The sequence below is a fragment of the Pagrus pagrus genome (assembly GCF_965226575.1).
Source record: "Pagrus pagrus genome assembly, chromosome: 4".
Lineage (NCBI taxonomy): Eukaryota > Metazoa > Chordata > Actinopteri > Spariformes > Sparidae > Pagrus > Pagrus pagrus.
In genome coordinates this window covers 4,919,623-4,936,108 of record NC_140188.1, presented here as the reverse complement: position 1 = coordinate 4,936,108, position 16,486 = coordinate 4,919,623, and the positions used below count along the sequence as shown (strand labels likewise).

General features: G+C 41.1%; 1 protein-coding gene across 2 annotated transcripts; it reads left to right on the top strand.

Moving 5' to 3' along the window:
- The first annotated feature begins 1,105 nt into the window (after nt 1-1,105).
- Nucleotides 1,106-16,298, top strand: st14a (ST14 transmembrane serine protease matriptase a). Of its 2 annotated transcripts, XM_084352047.1 has the most exons (20): nt 1,106-1,172; nt 1,307-1,497; nt 4,413-4,572; nt 4,824-4,954; nt 5,063-5,133; nt 5,985-6,151; nt 6,263-6,298; nt 6,977-7,211; nt 7,915-8,057; nt 8,162-8,265; nt 8,396-8,508; nt 8,602-8,738; nt 8,823-8,927; nt 9,017-9,124; nt 9,217-9,333; nt 9,527-9,649; nt 13,076-13,259; nt 14,277-14,548; nt 15,038-15,174; nt 15,331-16,298. In XM_084352047.1, exons 2-20 carry the CDS (start codon nt 1,456-1,458, stop codon nt 15,487-15,489), a joined length of 2,544 nt encoding a protein of 847 aa, XP_084208173.1. In that variant the 5' UTR covers nt 1,106-1,172; nt 1,307-1,455; the 3' UTR covers nt 15,490-16,298. The 2 variants fall into 2 exon arrangements, with proteins under 2 accessions (XP_084208173.1, XP_084208172.1); XM_084352046.1 differs by having other exon boundaries at nt 1,134-1,497.
- Nucleotides 16,299-16,486: the final 188 nt, after the last annotated feature.

Sequence of the window (16,486 nt, the reverse complement as noted above, 5' to 3'; positions counted from 1 at the left end):
ACATTATTGAAATAGTGACTTTTAAAGTATTTTAATTACATGTAAATTTTCCCTCTAATTTTATTACACAAGTTCAATTCAAGTGTCACATTTAAAGCAAGGTTTTTCTTTCATGTTGAGTCAATGTAAATAAATTAAGCAACTAATTAAATTAAAACAATGCAGATTCATACATAAACTGTATGTGTTTACTCAGTTATTACGTACATAGTTAAGAGGATATTGTGTTTTTCAAGTCTCGCATCAAAATGTGTAATAGCTCATAAAGTCATGCATTTCAAAATAGGTTACTCTGTAAATAAATGAAAAATCACACGCCTAGTTATGTAATTTATCCACACTGAGTCAGCATTTGCTTGAAATGTGACCCACGTTGATCTTCTGTGATAGATGTTGATGGAAAATGTTCATGTAGTTAAATCCACTGCTTGTGGCTAATTATTTTTGTGTGTGTGTGTTTGGATTAAAGTTTGTTTTCTTTTCATTAATCTCTAACTTTAAAGTGTGTTGGCCCCTGGTTGTCCTGCATCCAGAGGGCTACAGAATAAATAGTGCTGTCTGGTATCAATCCGCCTGTGTTCAGCGGATTAACAGTCTATACTGATTCATTTAATCGCTTCAGATTGGGGGATTTCCGTTTCGGGGGATGCCATTTTCATAAACAGAAACCTACAGCTCATGATGACTCATCATCATCATCATCATCAGTGCATTGCACAAACAAGGCAGCATGAAGAAGAGCACATGACTGATACTAAACACAGGTGGTGTGAAACCCTCTTTATATCAATATTTGACTGCTTAAAAACATGTATATGATAAATATTAATACATGTAACGTTTATGTATTTAAACTCAACTGAAACTCATTAAAATCGTGTCCAGGATAAAATATAGTCCCGCTTCAAATCACTACAACTAAAGATTAAAACCTCCTAACATGACGTAACCGAGTTAACGTGCGTTTTTATTTATTCTAGTATTTTCTGTCGTGGTTTTTTTCCATTTTGAAAAGCTCTCTTCACCTGTTTCAGGTAAACAGGAAGTCCTACAGGTGTATGGAGGTGGAGACACGCCCTCAGAAACCTGAAGCTCCCGGAAAAAGTTTTTTTTTCCTGCCGTTTCGCCTGGTTTCCCTCCGCAGGACTCAAGCAGCCAGGCGACATATTCAGGTCAGACGGACGTTTGCGAACATCTCGACCGGAGAGTCACTTATCAAACAAACACTACGAGGCTTTTTTTTTTTTTTGCTTCTTCGTCGAAACCCTCTCCTAGATATATCTTAGATATATCTGTTTGCTCGCAGGTGGAGTTCAAACACAGGAGTCAGCTCTTGGCGACCAGGCCTGCAGGTTCACCTCGACGCACATCCAACAGAAACCACATTACGCAGAGGAGAAGCAGCTCAGCTGTGTGAAGGTCGTTCTGGTTTTAATTTGAGCAGTCTGGTCCAGGATGGACTACATGGACAGTGGACTGAGATACACCCCGAAGTCGGTAAGAAACCTGCTCTTGTGTGGGTCACACAGCTCAGGTGGAGGCTCTGTCTTCTCCTGCTGAGTGTTGACTACATGTTTGTGGACGTGTGTGTGTGTGGGACAGTGGGAGACAGGATCAGGCAGGAAGTCAACTGATCAAATAAATGTGGGTTAGGTAAATGAAGCCACCCTGTCAGACATGAAGCAGGTAGGTCACCTGTGTTGTTTCATTCCACATATGCATACAACACTTGAAAGGTTGTGAGTGTACACAACAAAACAATTGAGGGTGTTTTAACCTCAACGGTCCCAACTGCCCAAAGACAAACCTGTTACCAGGCGATAAAGAAATCCAGCTTTTAAAGGCCCGCTTTCATTTCTTTGCCAAGCTTCTGGTTTTGTTCTGATTAGAGGCTGTGCTAGCAATTTAATTTGCAAACTTTTTATTCCAATGAAAAATACGTCTTCTTAAGCTACACAAATGGCAAAATTTGTTATATTGATATAAGAAAATCTCCAATCTGCATCTAGATGATTATAAATCATAGGGTACATATGCCAGATCATTTTTTCATTGAAGTAAGAGTTGTAGTTCATGAGAAACTAGCACAAATCATATGAATTCCTTAAGTAAACTCTTAGGTTTCATGTCTTTGCATAACTTTCCACCAGATTTCTTAATAAATGCAACATGTTTTTGAGATATCCTGCTAACAGAGTCCATGAACGGCTGCACACGCCTTGAAGCTCCTTGAAACTATTTTCCACAAAGTTAGCACATGGACATAATATATTGAGACGTCCTCCCACCCGCAGCGTACAGTAGATATTCCTTCTAAACACCTTTAAAACAGAACAACATTTTGAATGAGACCTTTTTCATTTTGAGGCGTGTCTCTCTGGGATGCTTGTCATGTAAAAATGAGGGCACGTCCCCGAGCTTCCTCTGTAAATGTCCTCAGAAAGCAGGCAGCCATTGATGGCTGACACTTGAATTCCTTCAGGTTCCTCTGCTCTGTTGTGACATGTTCGCTCGCGTCCTCCTCCTCTGCAGACTAACACCGATTCAAGATACTGCACAGCATCACAGTATGGTGATTAAACACAAGTCATTATGTGAAAATTGACCATCAGTCTCAGAGGATTTGTCGTCCTGGGCACAATGGAGCATGTTTCTGTCATCCGTGCAAATTAAAAACAAATTGCTGTGAAAGACAAATGAGGAATATCATTCGAATAATTCCGAGTTTTGTGTGTATAGAGGATGTTTTTATCAAAATGACATTGCCATCTTAAAATCTGGATTTACTCCCATATTTCAGGCTTCATTAAGAGTTAATATTTTAATTTCTGGTTGATTTGTAGCCAGACTTCATCTTGTTTCTTGTGGAGTTATGACATGCTCCCTCTGTTTCTTCATTTACGATCGATTGTCCTTTAACTTCTAGCTTGTAACTTTTAGAAAACACCTCAGGCAGTGAATGCAGTATGCATGTAATATTTGGTTAATAAACAAAACAGTCGTACACAAAGAAAGTGAAGGGAATATCGACCCGACAGACGCTGCAAAGAGCCTCTAAAAGGAGAATTTAATATGACACGTGCCAAACCTGCACATTAAAAGTCACCTTTACGTTACATTTTAACGCTTGAGTTGTCGGCCGGCCCTTATAGGTGCAGTGTAATTTATTCTTGTCATGAGTGTCCGGCTTATACAGGCAGTAACAGCGCGGTTCATTAAATGGTTGATGTCATAGTTCTGCGGATGATCTCCTAGTAAACACTTACAGGTCATAGGAATGATTTTGATAACATCCCAAAGCTTTTACGGTAAGTAGGGCTGCAACTAACACGTTAAATCAAATTAACTTTATTTTTGTAGCTCAAAATCACAATGATAATCACTCACAATCTGTACAGTGAACGACATCCTCTGTCCTTAGACCCTCGATACGAGTGAGGAAAAACTTTTAACAGACAAAAACAACGATGGAAGAAACCTGAGAAAGCTAACGATTATTTTCGTTATCAACTCATCTATCATTATTATTATTTCCTAGGTTAAACAAGTCCTTGTTTGGTTTATAAAATGTCAGAAAATAATGGAAAGTGTCCAGCTCAGAGTCCAGGGTGACGTCTTTAAATGTTTTGTAGAATAGTTTTAAGATGATCTTTCGTTGGCTCGTGACGTAACATGTTTCCAGTTTACGAAGGACCTTTAACCTCGTACAGTTCAGCGAGCACTCACAGAAACTTGTGTCCGACTTCAGATCTGTGAGTGGTTTGCTTTCAGCAGGTTTGACGGGATTTTACATGGTGAAACCTTTGTACTCCCTCCCCCCGCCCCCGTGGCTCACCTCTTAAACGTAACCACAGAGCCGTGACTCATGCCGAGTGTTTCCTTCTAATCCAGTGACGGTTTCAAAAAGATCTCTCTTTTTTTTTTATTTTGTTCTTATTTGTTCAGCTTTAGTCGTCCTTGTTCTGAGCAGCATGTCTATTCCTGTGTACGTACATTAAAATGAAAGTCAAACTCCTTGTATGTGTTGACATGTTTGGCCAATAGAGCTGATCCCGATTCTGATTGAAAAGCTCTGAGCCGAAGAAAAGCATTTTGTCATTGTTGCACAGTTGCTCTGGTTGACCTAAACTGTGTGTGCAACCACGGGCAGGGACATTCCTAAAATACACAAGAGCATACCTGCTGCCTGCTGCTGTCACTTATCTTCAGTTGATTATCTACTCGAGAGAACAAACGGTTGCATCTGTTCCATCTTAAAGATTCAAACATTCAACAGTGTGAGTGGTTGAGCATCGTCCTTGGGAAAATTTTGCAGCTTTATGTCCACAGATGTCTTCAAACCCTCTGAAACAGGCCTGGAATTATTATTTGATATAGTAATTCATCCATCTGTCTGTCTGTCTGTCTTCTAGGACAATGACTGGGACACGTCGGTCCATTTCCTGCCGGCGTCGGATAACAAAAAGCTTGAGAAGAAAAAGGGTCCAGGGAAAGTCGGAGCTGTGATCGGCGTGGTTATCTTCGCTGCTGTCATTGCACTCATGACCGGACTGCTGGTCTGGCATTTCCACTGTAAGAACTGCTTCCTTGATATTGATTAAATTAATGGGACACGAGAGCAAACATTAATGAAAAAGGATGTAAACTGAGTGAAAGTGACCTGACTGAAAACAATCTAGCAATCTGGCATTTGGCATTTTGATAGACACAATGTACTTACTCAACAATAGATAATTAATACAGCTCAACTAAGATTGCTGTAATTTGGAATAAGTTATTAAATTAAAGGGGAAACTGATTGTCTCGTCTGTGTGATCCCGCAGTCCGTAAAGATGTGCGAGTCAAGAAGATGTACACTGGCTCCATGCGTATCACCAACCAGGTGTTTGAAGACGCATACGAGAACGCCAACAGCTCCGAGTTCAAGGCGCTGGCCAAGCAGGTGACGTCACAGGTGAGACTGCTGCTCAGGCCTCCACACTACTGCCCTGTCGTCAAAAACGTTTTTTTTTCCAAACTATCTTCATTCATGCTCTGTTACTCTCTGTTATGTCTCTTTCAGCTTAAAATCATCTACTCCAAAAGTCCACAGCTGGCCAAATACTACGTCGGTTCTACAGTTCAGGCTTTCAGGTGAGTCAGTGAAGTCGGAGTAATTAGGTGTTTAGTAGGAGTGTAATAATTCTGAAACTCAAACTGAAACTAAGACTGAACCTGCGAGACAAACGTCCACAGTCCCTTCTTGAAACAATGATGGACAACAACAGCATTAAAAAAATATCTTGTACCGAAAATATAGTCTCTCAGCCACACTTTCATGTAGATTGATCCATAGTGAATTTAAATGATTTTCAAGGGATAGCTATGAAAAAAGAGACATAATGTTACATCATATATCCAGAGATAAAGGGGAAAAAATGATGATGAAATTTTAAAAATGTTTGTAGCATTTCATTCAGTTGCATTTATGTTACAGTGAGATATTTGGATCAGGATTACACAAAAAGGAAAAAATAAATGACCCTTCAATTTATTATCAAAGGTTTTACATGCTGCACCCCTTTGCCTGGTGTTGTGTGAATGTGTTTGAGTATTAGTCATAAATGAATGTTACCCTCAGTCTTTCTTTTTGTAATAAAAACTCAAAGAGCATTTGGTCAGAGCATAGAGCCACAGTGTGGAAAAATATGATTATCAAAACAAAAAGACATCATTAAGAATAAAACACTACAACTTTTCCTTCTAACCCGGACAAATTAATTTATCTAGCTGCATTAACAGCTATTATTTATAGAAAATCTGAGAAGAATTATCACAACATGTTTACAGACCTGTGGTTGGGAAATAGCTATTAAATTGCTGCCATCGTTGATCAATTCACAGAACTTAATGTAAGACCAGTAAGAGCCTGATACATCAGAACACATCAGTCTTTTACTTTGCTACATGTTTATAATATTCAACTATTGTGTCATTGCTCCTAGTGAAGGCAGCGTCATTGCCTACTACCTGTCTGAGTTCAGAGTCCCTGCTGGTCAGGAGGCGTCTGTGGACAACGCCATGGCTGCAATGGACAAGCTAGTGGAGAAAGAGCAGCGTGCGCTGAAAAGACCTGGCAACGCTCTGGTGCTTGAAGACGTGACGTCTTCAGGTAGAGTTTGTGATCCGATCCATATCCTTCATGCTGTTTTGCTTGTGGTTTCTCTCGGGCTCCACATCTAAGTTCTGTCTGTGTTCTTTGTTTTTGTGTTTCATCCCACAGCACTTGACACCCGCTTGTTTTCATCATCATTCAGCAGTAAGTTCACAACTTCCGTCTATTATTTATTCTACTGGAGTTATTTTTGACAACTTTTCTATACAACTTTAAACCAACACAGCAATTTATTAAAATCATGGCTAACAAATTTCATGGAGTTTGTAACATGTTACCAATGCTGAGAACATTTCTCACTGACATATAGTTGGCTGACAGCTACGGAAGTGTATTGCTATGATGCAAGGAAAAAGAAAAACTTATCAGTATCACATTATAACATGAATAAGACATTTTTACATTATTACAAAAATAAAACTTGTCCTGTTATAACAAGAAACTTTTCTCACTTTGGTGTGTGGCTACTTACTTGTTCCCATGCAAATAAACATCAAATAAATAGATAAAACATTCCACATTGTAACAAAAAGTTTGTACATTTTATTATCTCGTTATAACCTGAAACATCTCATGTTATAACAATATAAATTATCAGGTTATAATATGAAAGTTTCATGTTATAACGAGAAAATTTTCTGGAAATAATGTGAAGTTTATATGATGTAATAACATGGAAAATATCTTGTAATAACACTTAACTTTTATCACGTCATAACATGGTATCGATCCATTTTTCTTCCTCTGGCATGGCAGCAATGAGCTTCTGTAGACAACAAATTTGAATATGAACACCACTAACAGTGTTTCTTTCTCTCACAGATTTCTTAAGCTTTTCTGAGCACACAAGGACCAGTCACCTGGGGCAGATTCAGTCCCCCGGCTTCCCCAACCGCCCTTATTCCTCCAACACCTTCATCCAGTGGCAGCTGAGAGCAGACCCCAACTACGTCATCAAGCTGGAGTTTGACACGATGAATCTGGAAGAGAACTGCAAGAATGACTTTGTCAAAATCTACGACTCCCTGGTGGCCATCGAGAGCCGCGTTATGGAGGAGTAAGTTTTGCCTTTTACCTCGTCTGATTACAGCCTCGAGCAGACAAACAACTCCTCTGACCGCTGCAGTCTTGTTTTCATACAGTGGTACATTTGACATGCTTTTAGATTTAGATAGAGAGAACTTTATCTTGCATGTAATGCCCTCTGCTGGTGGGATGCTGTGATGCTGACTGTTATACCATACATATAGGTACCTAATGCTAAAATAACAGCCCTTTTTGTCTAAATCTGGCAGCAATTCAGCTCAAATTATGAGAATGTAAATGTGCTCTCCAAACCAGTATAACAGCATGCAGTCAGAGCAACCAGGAACCTCCAGAGAAAGAACAGCAATATGTCATTTTTTATGATTAAACTCAATCCATGTCATAGGAACCATCCTTGTATTTTATCTGGACTAAATCAGCTTAAATTGATTGCACCTGCATTGTTCATAAAGCTCACACAAAATTCACCACAGGCTTGGACACATACGCGTCCCAAACTGCAAAACCCCTAAATAATCAGCAGGAATGTCAAGTCTCGACTTGGCTTAGAGATAAGAACATTTCCATGTCAGAGTAAGGTATTATCTACAAGTCAGTTTTATAGATGATAAAAATCAATTCAAGACAATTTTCCACAAGTAACTACTGTCGCACAATCATCACATCAGGTAACAGATCATATAGGAAATTCATGTTGTTGATTTTCTCTACAGGATGTGTGGGTACTACTCACCAAGTGAACCATTGACCTTTCTGTCTTCTGGCAATGTCATGTTGGTGACGATGGCCACAAACGACAAGAAGAACTATCCCGGGTTTAGAGCGCAAGTCACACAAGTCAAACGTGGAAGTAAAGGTAGGGAGTCCTGATTAGAGCTCACTTGAGCCTTTCTTTGACAATCTGCACCAGAAATGTTTAATATTTGTGCAAATGCTTACAGAAACAATTTTTTTAAACAGGTACGACGTGTGGTGGCCAGCTGTCGGGTCAAAAGGGCAACTTCTCTTCCCCCAACTTCCCAAATTACTACCCTCCTCGGACTTTATGTCAGTGGTCGATCGAGGTGAGACCTCCGCGCTCAATCGACACATTACACAGCCATATGACATGTTTCACACGCTGTTTTGTTTTGCTCCTCAGAAGGCCTCTTGTCAACGTGTCATTTACGTTTTATTTATCTGTCAATCATTAAGGTCCCTGCTGGTAAGGCAGTGAAGGTGACATTCAGAAAGTTCCTCTTGTCTGAGCCCGGGCAGGAAAACAGCAAGGACTGTCGCAAAGACTACGTGGCAGTCAACGGAAAGAAGTGAGTCCGTGCTTGTCCATCTAAAAAAATCACAGGATAGGATTTCCATGACTAAGCAGACATGTCAATGCTTCTTGTGCGTCTCATCCTCAGACTCTGTGGAGAAAAACCTGATGGAACAGTGACAGAAACCAGCAACAACAACAAAATGAGCGTGGTGTTTCACTCCGATGCGTCCTACGTGGACCGAGGTTTTGATGCAGAGTTCGAGGCCATTGACGTCAAAGACCGTAAGTTACCTTAACCTCCTCCCTGATGATGGTTACTTCTCGACATTAATGAAGTGTATCTCACGTTAACCCTGTCTTCCACAGCTTGTCCGAAAATGTTCCAGTGCGCAAATCAGCGCTGCATTAAGTCAGATCTCAGATGTGATGGCTGGAATGACTGTGGAGACATGAGTGATGAATTAAAGTGCAGTAAGTACTCGGATAATACGCATACTTCTTTTCTAATTACTCTCTACATCATTAGTGCATAAAATGAGTTTAACTCTCTTTCCCTCCAGAGTGCAATGCAAAGGATATCAGCTGTAAAAATGGACTGTGTAAGCCCATGTTCTGGAAATGTGATGGCGTTGATGACTGTGGAGACCGCACAGATGAGCAGAACTGTGGTAAGACCTGATGACGCTGATGGAGGACATATTTCAAATGAGGACTGAAAAGTCAGTTTTCTCATACCCGTCTGTTTCTTTTGTTTTCTAAGGTGGATGTCAATCTGGACAAGTAACATGTAGGAACAACAAGTGTGTTTCTGAGAAGAAACGCTGTGACGGCAGAGACGACTGTGGAGATGGATCAGATGAGCTCGACTGTGGGAGAAGTAAGACCTTTTTCTCCTGAACTGCTAAAATGTCACTTATTCTAATAAATGATATCGTTTAAAACTGGTTGTTCGTGTGTATAGAGCACGTTTTAGTGAACTAATTGTCGATGATGTATTTCCTCACACTGGAGGAATCCATACAGGTGTCTGTTTCATAGATTTGATTGTTGTTCCCTCCCTCTCTCTGTAGCCTCTGATGTACGCTGCACTGATGTTACATATAAATGCAAAAACAATAAATGCATCAGCAAAGTGAACCCAGAATGCGACGGAACGCAAGACTGTGAAGATGGATCCGACGAGGACAACTGCGGTATGTCAAACAAAAACTCAGTGGACGCATGTATGTTTGTCTCAGATTAAGAACTGTTAATTAAGAAGAAGAAGAATACTTTATTTATCCCCAAAGGGCAATTCAGTTTCTACAGTAGATGTCACCGTCATAAAAAACATTCATACAACATAAATCATACATACTTAGACATATTATAATAAATAAAACAGAACACTATTTCATTGCACACATTTCTGGCTCAGTTCTCTGCATTTAGCAGCCGAATGGATGAAGGCACAAATGACCTGGAATACCGACAGGTCTTCCCAAGAGGCTGCTTATATCGCCGTCCTGATGGCATCAGCACAAATTCTTTGTGAAGGGCGTGCTCCTGATTAATAATGCCTTTTGCCTTTTTACGGACACGTCTCTCCCAAAGAGAGTTTAGATCTGTCATTTGTGTACCTATGATTTTAGAGCAGACATTTACAATTTTATTTAGACAGTTCCTGTCTTTCACTGCCAGGCTATTAAACCAGCAGATGAAGGAAAAAGTAAGGAGGCTCTCAATGTAGGACAGATACACAGAACACAGAATGGGTTTTGAGACGCCAAAGGAGCTGATCCTCCGCAACAAGTGGATTCTCTGTTGGGACCGTCTGACTACTGACTCAGTATTGAAGTTAAACTTAAGCTGGGAGTCAAACACGGTGCCGAGGTATTTATAAGAGTTCACAATCTCAACATCCTCATCATGAATCCTACTGACTGTGGTGTTTGCCTTGTTTTTCCTAAAATCTATGACAAGTTCCTTCGTTTTAGAGACGTTTAAGTCCAGGAAGCTATCGTCACACCACTTCACAAAGTCTGGGAGTGCCCGTCCATGGTCTGACTCTGTGCCCTGAAGGAGTGAGAGCAAAGCTGTGTCGTCTGAAAATTTAACGAAGTAACTGTCCTCTTTAAGAGACCTACAGCTGTCAGTGTATAAAATAAAAAGCAATGGAGAAAGAACACACCCTTGAGGAGAACCTGTGCTCGAGACCAGGGTTTTAGACAAGACACCATTGACTAAAACCTGCTGTGTCCTGTCCGTTAAGAAGTTTAAAAACAACATAAGAAGCTGATCAGGCAAATTAAAATAAGAGGCTAACCTCTCAGTTAAAATGTGAGGTTGCATTTTATTAAAAGCTGAAGAAAAATCAGCAAATAAGACTCTGATGTGGGATTTGGGTTTCTCCAGGTGTTTGTAAATATTATCAAGAATAAAAAGTTTGGCATCATCCACTCCTTTGTGGCTTTGATAGGCAAACTGGAGTGGATCAAGTTTGCCCTCGACCAGAGTGAGAACCTCTTCCTTCAAGATTTTCTCAAGGTTTTTCACAACTAGAGAAGTTAGTGCCACGGGTCTAAAATCTTGAAGCTCCCTGGGGTTTTTAGCCTTAGGAATGGGAATAATAATGGAAGATTTCCAAATAGTAGGGAGCTTACAGCTGTCGACACACATTTGAAAAAGATGAGTAAAAACACCACTGAGTTGCTCAGCACAGTGGTGAAGTGTGTGACCACAGAGACTGTCAGGACCCGGAGCTTTCCTCTTTTTTGTTTTCTTGAATAAAGCCATAACCTGCTCATGGGATATTTCAATATTATTTTGGGGTGTCAGGGAGTTCCTCGACCTGGAGACATCATGAATAAAGTCAGACCTTTCAAAGCGTGAGAAGAAAGTATTCAAGACATCAGGCAAACAGTCATCGTTTACCCCATTTACACTAATAGCCTTTTTGGGCTCATTCCCACACTGGTTAATTGCAGCCATGGATTTAATTCCCTGCCAGGCTGACCTGAGGTCACCATTTGCAAATTGATTTTCTATTTTTTCCCTATACTTACTTTTGGCTTTGGCTATTTCACCCTTGACCTCTCTAGATACAGCTTTTATCTCATGAGGGTCGCCAGTAAAGAAGATCTTTTTCTTCTTATTGATGACTGACTTAAGGTCCTTAGATACCCATGGCTTATTGTTTGGAAAAACAACAACCAGCTTGGTTGGAATCACTGATTCCACACAAAATGTGATGTATGACGAAACTGTATCAGTGAGTTCATCAATATTATCGCCACAACTGTCAAAGAAGCATTGCCAATCAGTACATTCAAAACAGGCTTGGAGGGAGGATATGCTGTCCTCTGACCAGAGCTTAACAGCTTTTATCACTTTCTCCTGTCGTCTGACACATGGTTCATATACTGGCAATAAGAAAATGCTGTTATGGTATGAAGCCCCCAGTGCAGGCATGAGAATGGACTTATAGCCATCCTTTACGTTCCCATAACATAGATCAAGTGTAGTATTTTTCTGTGTGGTTGGACAATCCACATACTGTTCATATGTCTTTAAGGTTTTGTCTAGGCGGACATGATTTAGATCCCCCATGAAGAACTTGGGAGCATCACTACAAATTGAGTCCAGCCTATGTGCTAGCTCCTCAATCACTTGGGTGGCTGCAGTGGCATTGGCACGGGGATGGATATAAACCAGAGTGAAGAACAGCTGGGGGAACTCCCGTGGAAGGTAGAAGGGACGTAGAGAGATGGAGAGTAGTTCAATGTCAGGAGTGCATATTTTCTCCCTCACAGTGATGGTGTTACAGTACCTCTGGTTTACATAGAAACAGACACCTCCTCCGCGACTCTTCCCCGTCACATCACGAGAGCGGTCCAGCCTGATGGGGCAGCCAAATCCTGTGAGCGCCATCTCGTCGTCCAGGTCACTCTCTGTCAGCCATGTCTCGGTTATTCCAAGCAGGCAGCATTCCTTAATTTCGCGTCTGTACTTCGCCAGGCTCTCCAGCTCGTCTATTTTGCGCCTCAATGACTGCGCGTTTGACAGGAAGACTGAAGGCAGGGGGGGCAGCCGGCGTCGGTCGTCAAGGCAACACTTTTTCGCTCTGCGCTTAATGCCTCCTCTCCTGCCCCTTTTCCTCCGCGGGGGTCGCCCTTGGAGATCCGAGCCCTGGTGAAAAGGGACAAAAATCTCCGCAGGTATAGAGGTCGGAATCTCCCCCTCCGTGGAGAATTGCAGTGAAAGGAGAAGCTTCCTGTTGACAACAATGCGGTCGCCATATCGAGGAGCACTCCTCTCCCCTTGGCAGAAGCTACAGACAAGCTCCAAGATAAAAACAAGTGCAAAAAGTTGCATAATCCATCCCGAGGTCCACATCTTGATCCCCGAAAGTTATTGCACACTCACCCGACGCTGACAGACAACTTCACAACATATACTTGACGTAAAAACAATAAAAAAACACTTAAAAGACGGTGCACGCTGTAGAGGGTCGCACGCAACGGAGCGCCCCTGCATTGTTACCTTGCATGACAAAACAGATGTGAACTTCCACCCACTTCAGGCATCACAACAAGATGTGACAAGCCAGCCCAATGACTGACTGATTGTTTGCTTTGCAGACTGCGGGAGGAGCATGTTCAAGACGTCACGTATTGTGGGCGGTCAGAACGCAGAAGAAGGGGAGTTTCCCTGGCAGGTCAGCCTCCAAGTCAAATCTGTTGGTCACGTCTGTGGAGCGTCCCTCATCAGTCCAAAGTGGCTCGTTACTGCTGCCCACTGTGTGCAAGATGAAGGCGGGCTAAGGTAATATCTCACTTTATGCTTCATGTTCTCACAGGCAACTTATTTTTTATTTGTCTGCATAATGTGACAAATCAGGGTTCAAACTCAGAAGGCCAGGATAAAAACACGTAGTTACAGGGCTTCTTTAAATAGATACACATGATACTTCTTCACCTGAAGACAGTTATCACACACATTTACAAACTGCTGAGGAATAAATTACAGATTATTAACAGTTGGCCTACTTGTTCCTCTCCTACACACCTGGCTCATGAAGTATTTGTTTCCGTAATTTAATCCTCGACAGCCTGTAAATGTATGTGATAACTGTCCTGGCCGTATTCATCTTGAGCCATTTTCAGATGAATGAAAGGGCTCAAGTTACTTAGATTAATTAATCCTCATTCAAGGCAATGAATAGTCTTAAATACAGTTAAACAGTATTCACACAGACACAACAAAAGCTATTGGTGTTACACTCTATAGACTTTTCTTTAAGAAAATGATAAATAGAGCTGATAAAACTTAAAAATATGCTGAAAGGCGTAAATAAGTTGTTGAATAAGGTAAGAACAAGCCAGTCGGCTGTTGTTAAGTTGACTTTAATTATACTGTAAACGGTTTGTCACATGCAAAGTGAAACCTTAGACCTCTGTGTTTATACTGACAATACAATGCTTGGGTGTGTGCATGAATAATTTAACACACATGAAACCCTTCCAGCCCACTATTGCAAGTTAGAGATGCATGTTTTAGACCAGGGGTTCCCAAAGTTGGAGGAGCGGCCCAGTGTTATAACAGGGGAAGTGTGGCATGCTAAATGAATGAGGAGTTTTCATCAGAACTGTTATTTTTGCCTTGAAATTGCCTTTAATAAATGCCCTTTAACATTCAGTTTACTTTGGATACAGTCTGCTCAGTAAACGAGGACTGAACCATGGCCTAACTCAGGTTTTCACCAATTTTTAATATTATGCTGATGCCACATGATGTGTTTTTCCAACATTTGGAACAAACTTTGCAATCTGTTCTCCTCAGGTTGTCCCAGCCCGACAAATGGGAAGCTCAGCTCGGCCTGCACACCCAGCGAAACACTGGACGCAACGTGGTGAAGAGGAGCCTGAAGCGGATCATAGCCCACCCTAACTACAACTCATTCACCTTTGACAATGACATCGCCCTGATGGAGCTCGACAGTCCGGTCACCTACACAGACTACATCAGGCCCATCTGTTTGCCTGCCTCCCAACACGTTTTTCCAGTTGGTAACACTGTGTGGATCACTGGGTGGGGAGCCACCCGAGAAGGAGGTGAGTGCCCACAAACAAGCCACAAATACTGAAACATAATTTGAATCGCTAAGATATCCAGCTGGTGAAATGCTATCAACAATCAATTAAAGTATCTTGTTTGAGATTTTTTGATTTGGGGGTAATAGAAGTAGTATTGGTGGTTTTACCGAAGATGCAATTGCGTCCCCTGGAGGGCAGTTGGAGATAAAAACTTTAACTCCTAAATGAAAGGCATCTTCAAATTATCCGTGAAAAATATTTGTAGGCTCTGCAGATCTGTAATTAATTGGGAAAAAACATAATTTATTGTGAATTCAAAAGCCAATGTTTTACAAATGATGATTATGTTTTTTTACTGCGTTGTCAGTATCATTTCACTGTCATTATCATATTTGAGCTGCAGACAGATGCCATGTAGTTGCTTATACACACCATGCAACTTCACTATCGAGCTGTCAGGAGAAACTTTAGCATGATGGTGTGTTTGTATCTTTGTGTGTTATTCAGGATTTGCTGCAACAGTGCTCCAAAAGGCCCAAGTCCGAATCATCAACCATTCGGTTTGTAACGATTTGATGAATGGACAGCTCACGTCTCGGATGTTGTGCGCTGGAGTGCTGAGCGGAGGAGTCGACGCTTGTCAGGTGATGAAAGCCTCTTGAACCCCAGTCATGTCCTGCTTTCTCTCTAAAGAACAACTGTCTCACAAAATGTTTTGTGGAGGTAATGCAAGTTATGCCCCACAGAGCACCTATGTTATACCTCTCTGCCAACACATGTACCTCTCTGTCCTTTGTTAGGGAGACTCTGGCGGTCCTCTGTCCAGTCCGTCTGGCACTCGTATGCAACTGGCAGGAGTGGTCAGTTGGGGTGATGGCTGCGCTCGCAGGAACAAACCCGGCATCTACACAACAGTCACCAAATTCCGCGGCTGGATCAAAGAAAAAACGGGAGTGTAGACGGCTGCAAAATGGTCGAGCACGGCCAAGTACATGGACATGAACACGGGCTGATAAGTGTGCCACAGTACAGATTTTGGCTCCAGTAAAACACATCTTTCCAGCTGGATTAGTAGGCCTGACTCCCAGTCATAGCTGCAGTGAAAACTGCACTGTTTGCTTGAAGAGCAATTCCAACACATTTTATGTCCACTGTGATTTTACGAGGGTAGGGTTGATGAAATGTTTTAATTGTAAATAAAGGTTTTATTTTTGTGTGTTTTTGCCATTGTTGTTTATGTGTGTTTTGATGGAGAACAATGTTATGTGCCTCACAAGAAATAGATTTTAGGCGTGATTGTTACACATGTACACATATGAAATGTGCTTCCTTGTACTCCTGTTCTAGTCCTTTGTTTTATCAGCAGCCAAGAATTTCTCACCACTTTTTCTTGTTGTCTTTGTTGTAAATTTTATAAATTAAAAACACAATGACAGCAAGGTCATCCCATCCTACCTCCTATGGCTTGGTATATTACGCATTTTATTATTGATTTCTTACTCGGCAGAAATCCCTGAAAAGTTAGTGGTGTGAAAGTGTTATCCTTTTAATCATGGATGGCATTTTTATTTTAACAGATGTGAACTTTCTATCTAGCACAGAGTTAAGTAGTAGGTTTTGTTTGAGTTTAATCTTTCATGTTTAATATGCTTATATGACCTCCTTTCCATTCAGCACAATATTAGTAGTCCTTCCCGTTTAAATTGCTTCAAATGTCTAAATGTGTATTTTATATCGGATGTTTTTAAATAAAATACTTCTAATATAATCTCCAATTCTCTACATTTTCATTTAAACGGTTACTCTGACAATTTTACACATTCAAGTGTGTTTACAGGTCTTGGGGGAGTACTAGCTACTGCACAGGTGAAAACCTTTTGTGGCTCCCGAGGAAGCTGCATGTACTTTGATAACGCCTCCAGTGATGTCACTCAGTGGCTAAGTTGCATTGTGGGT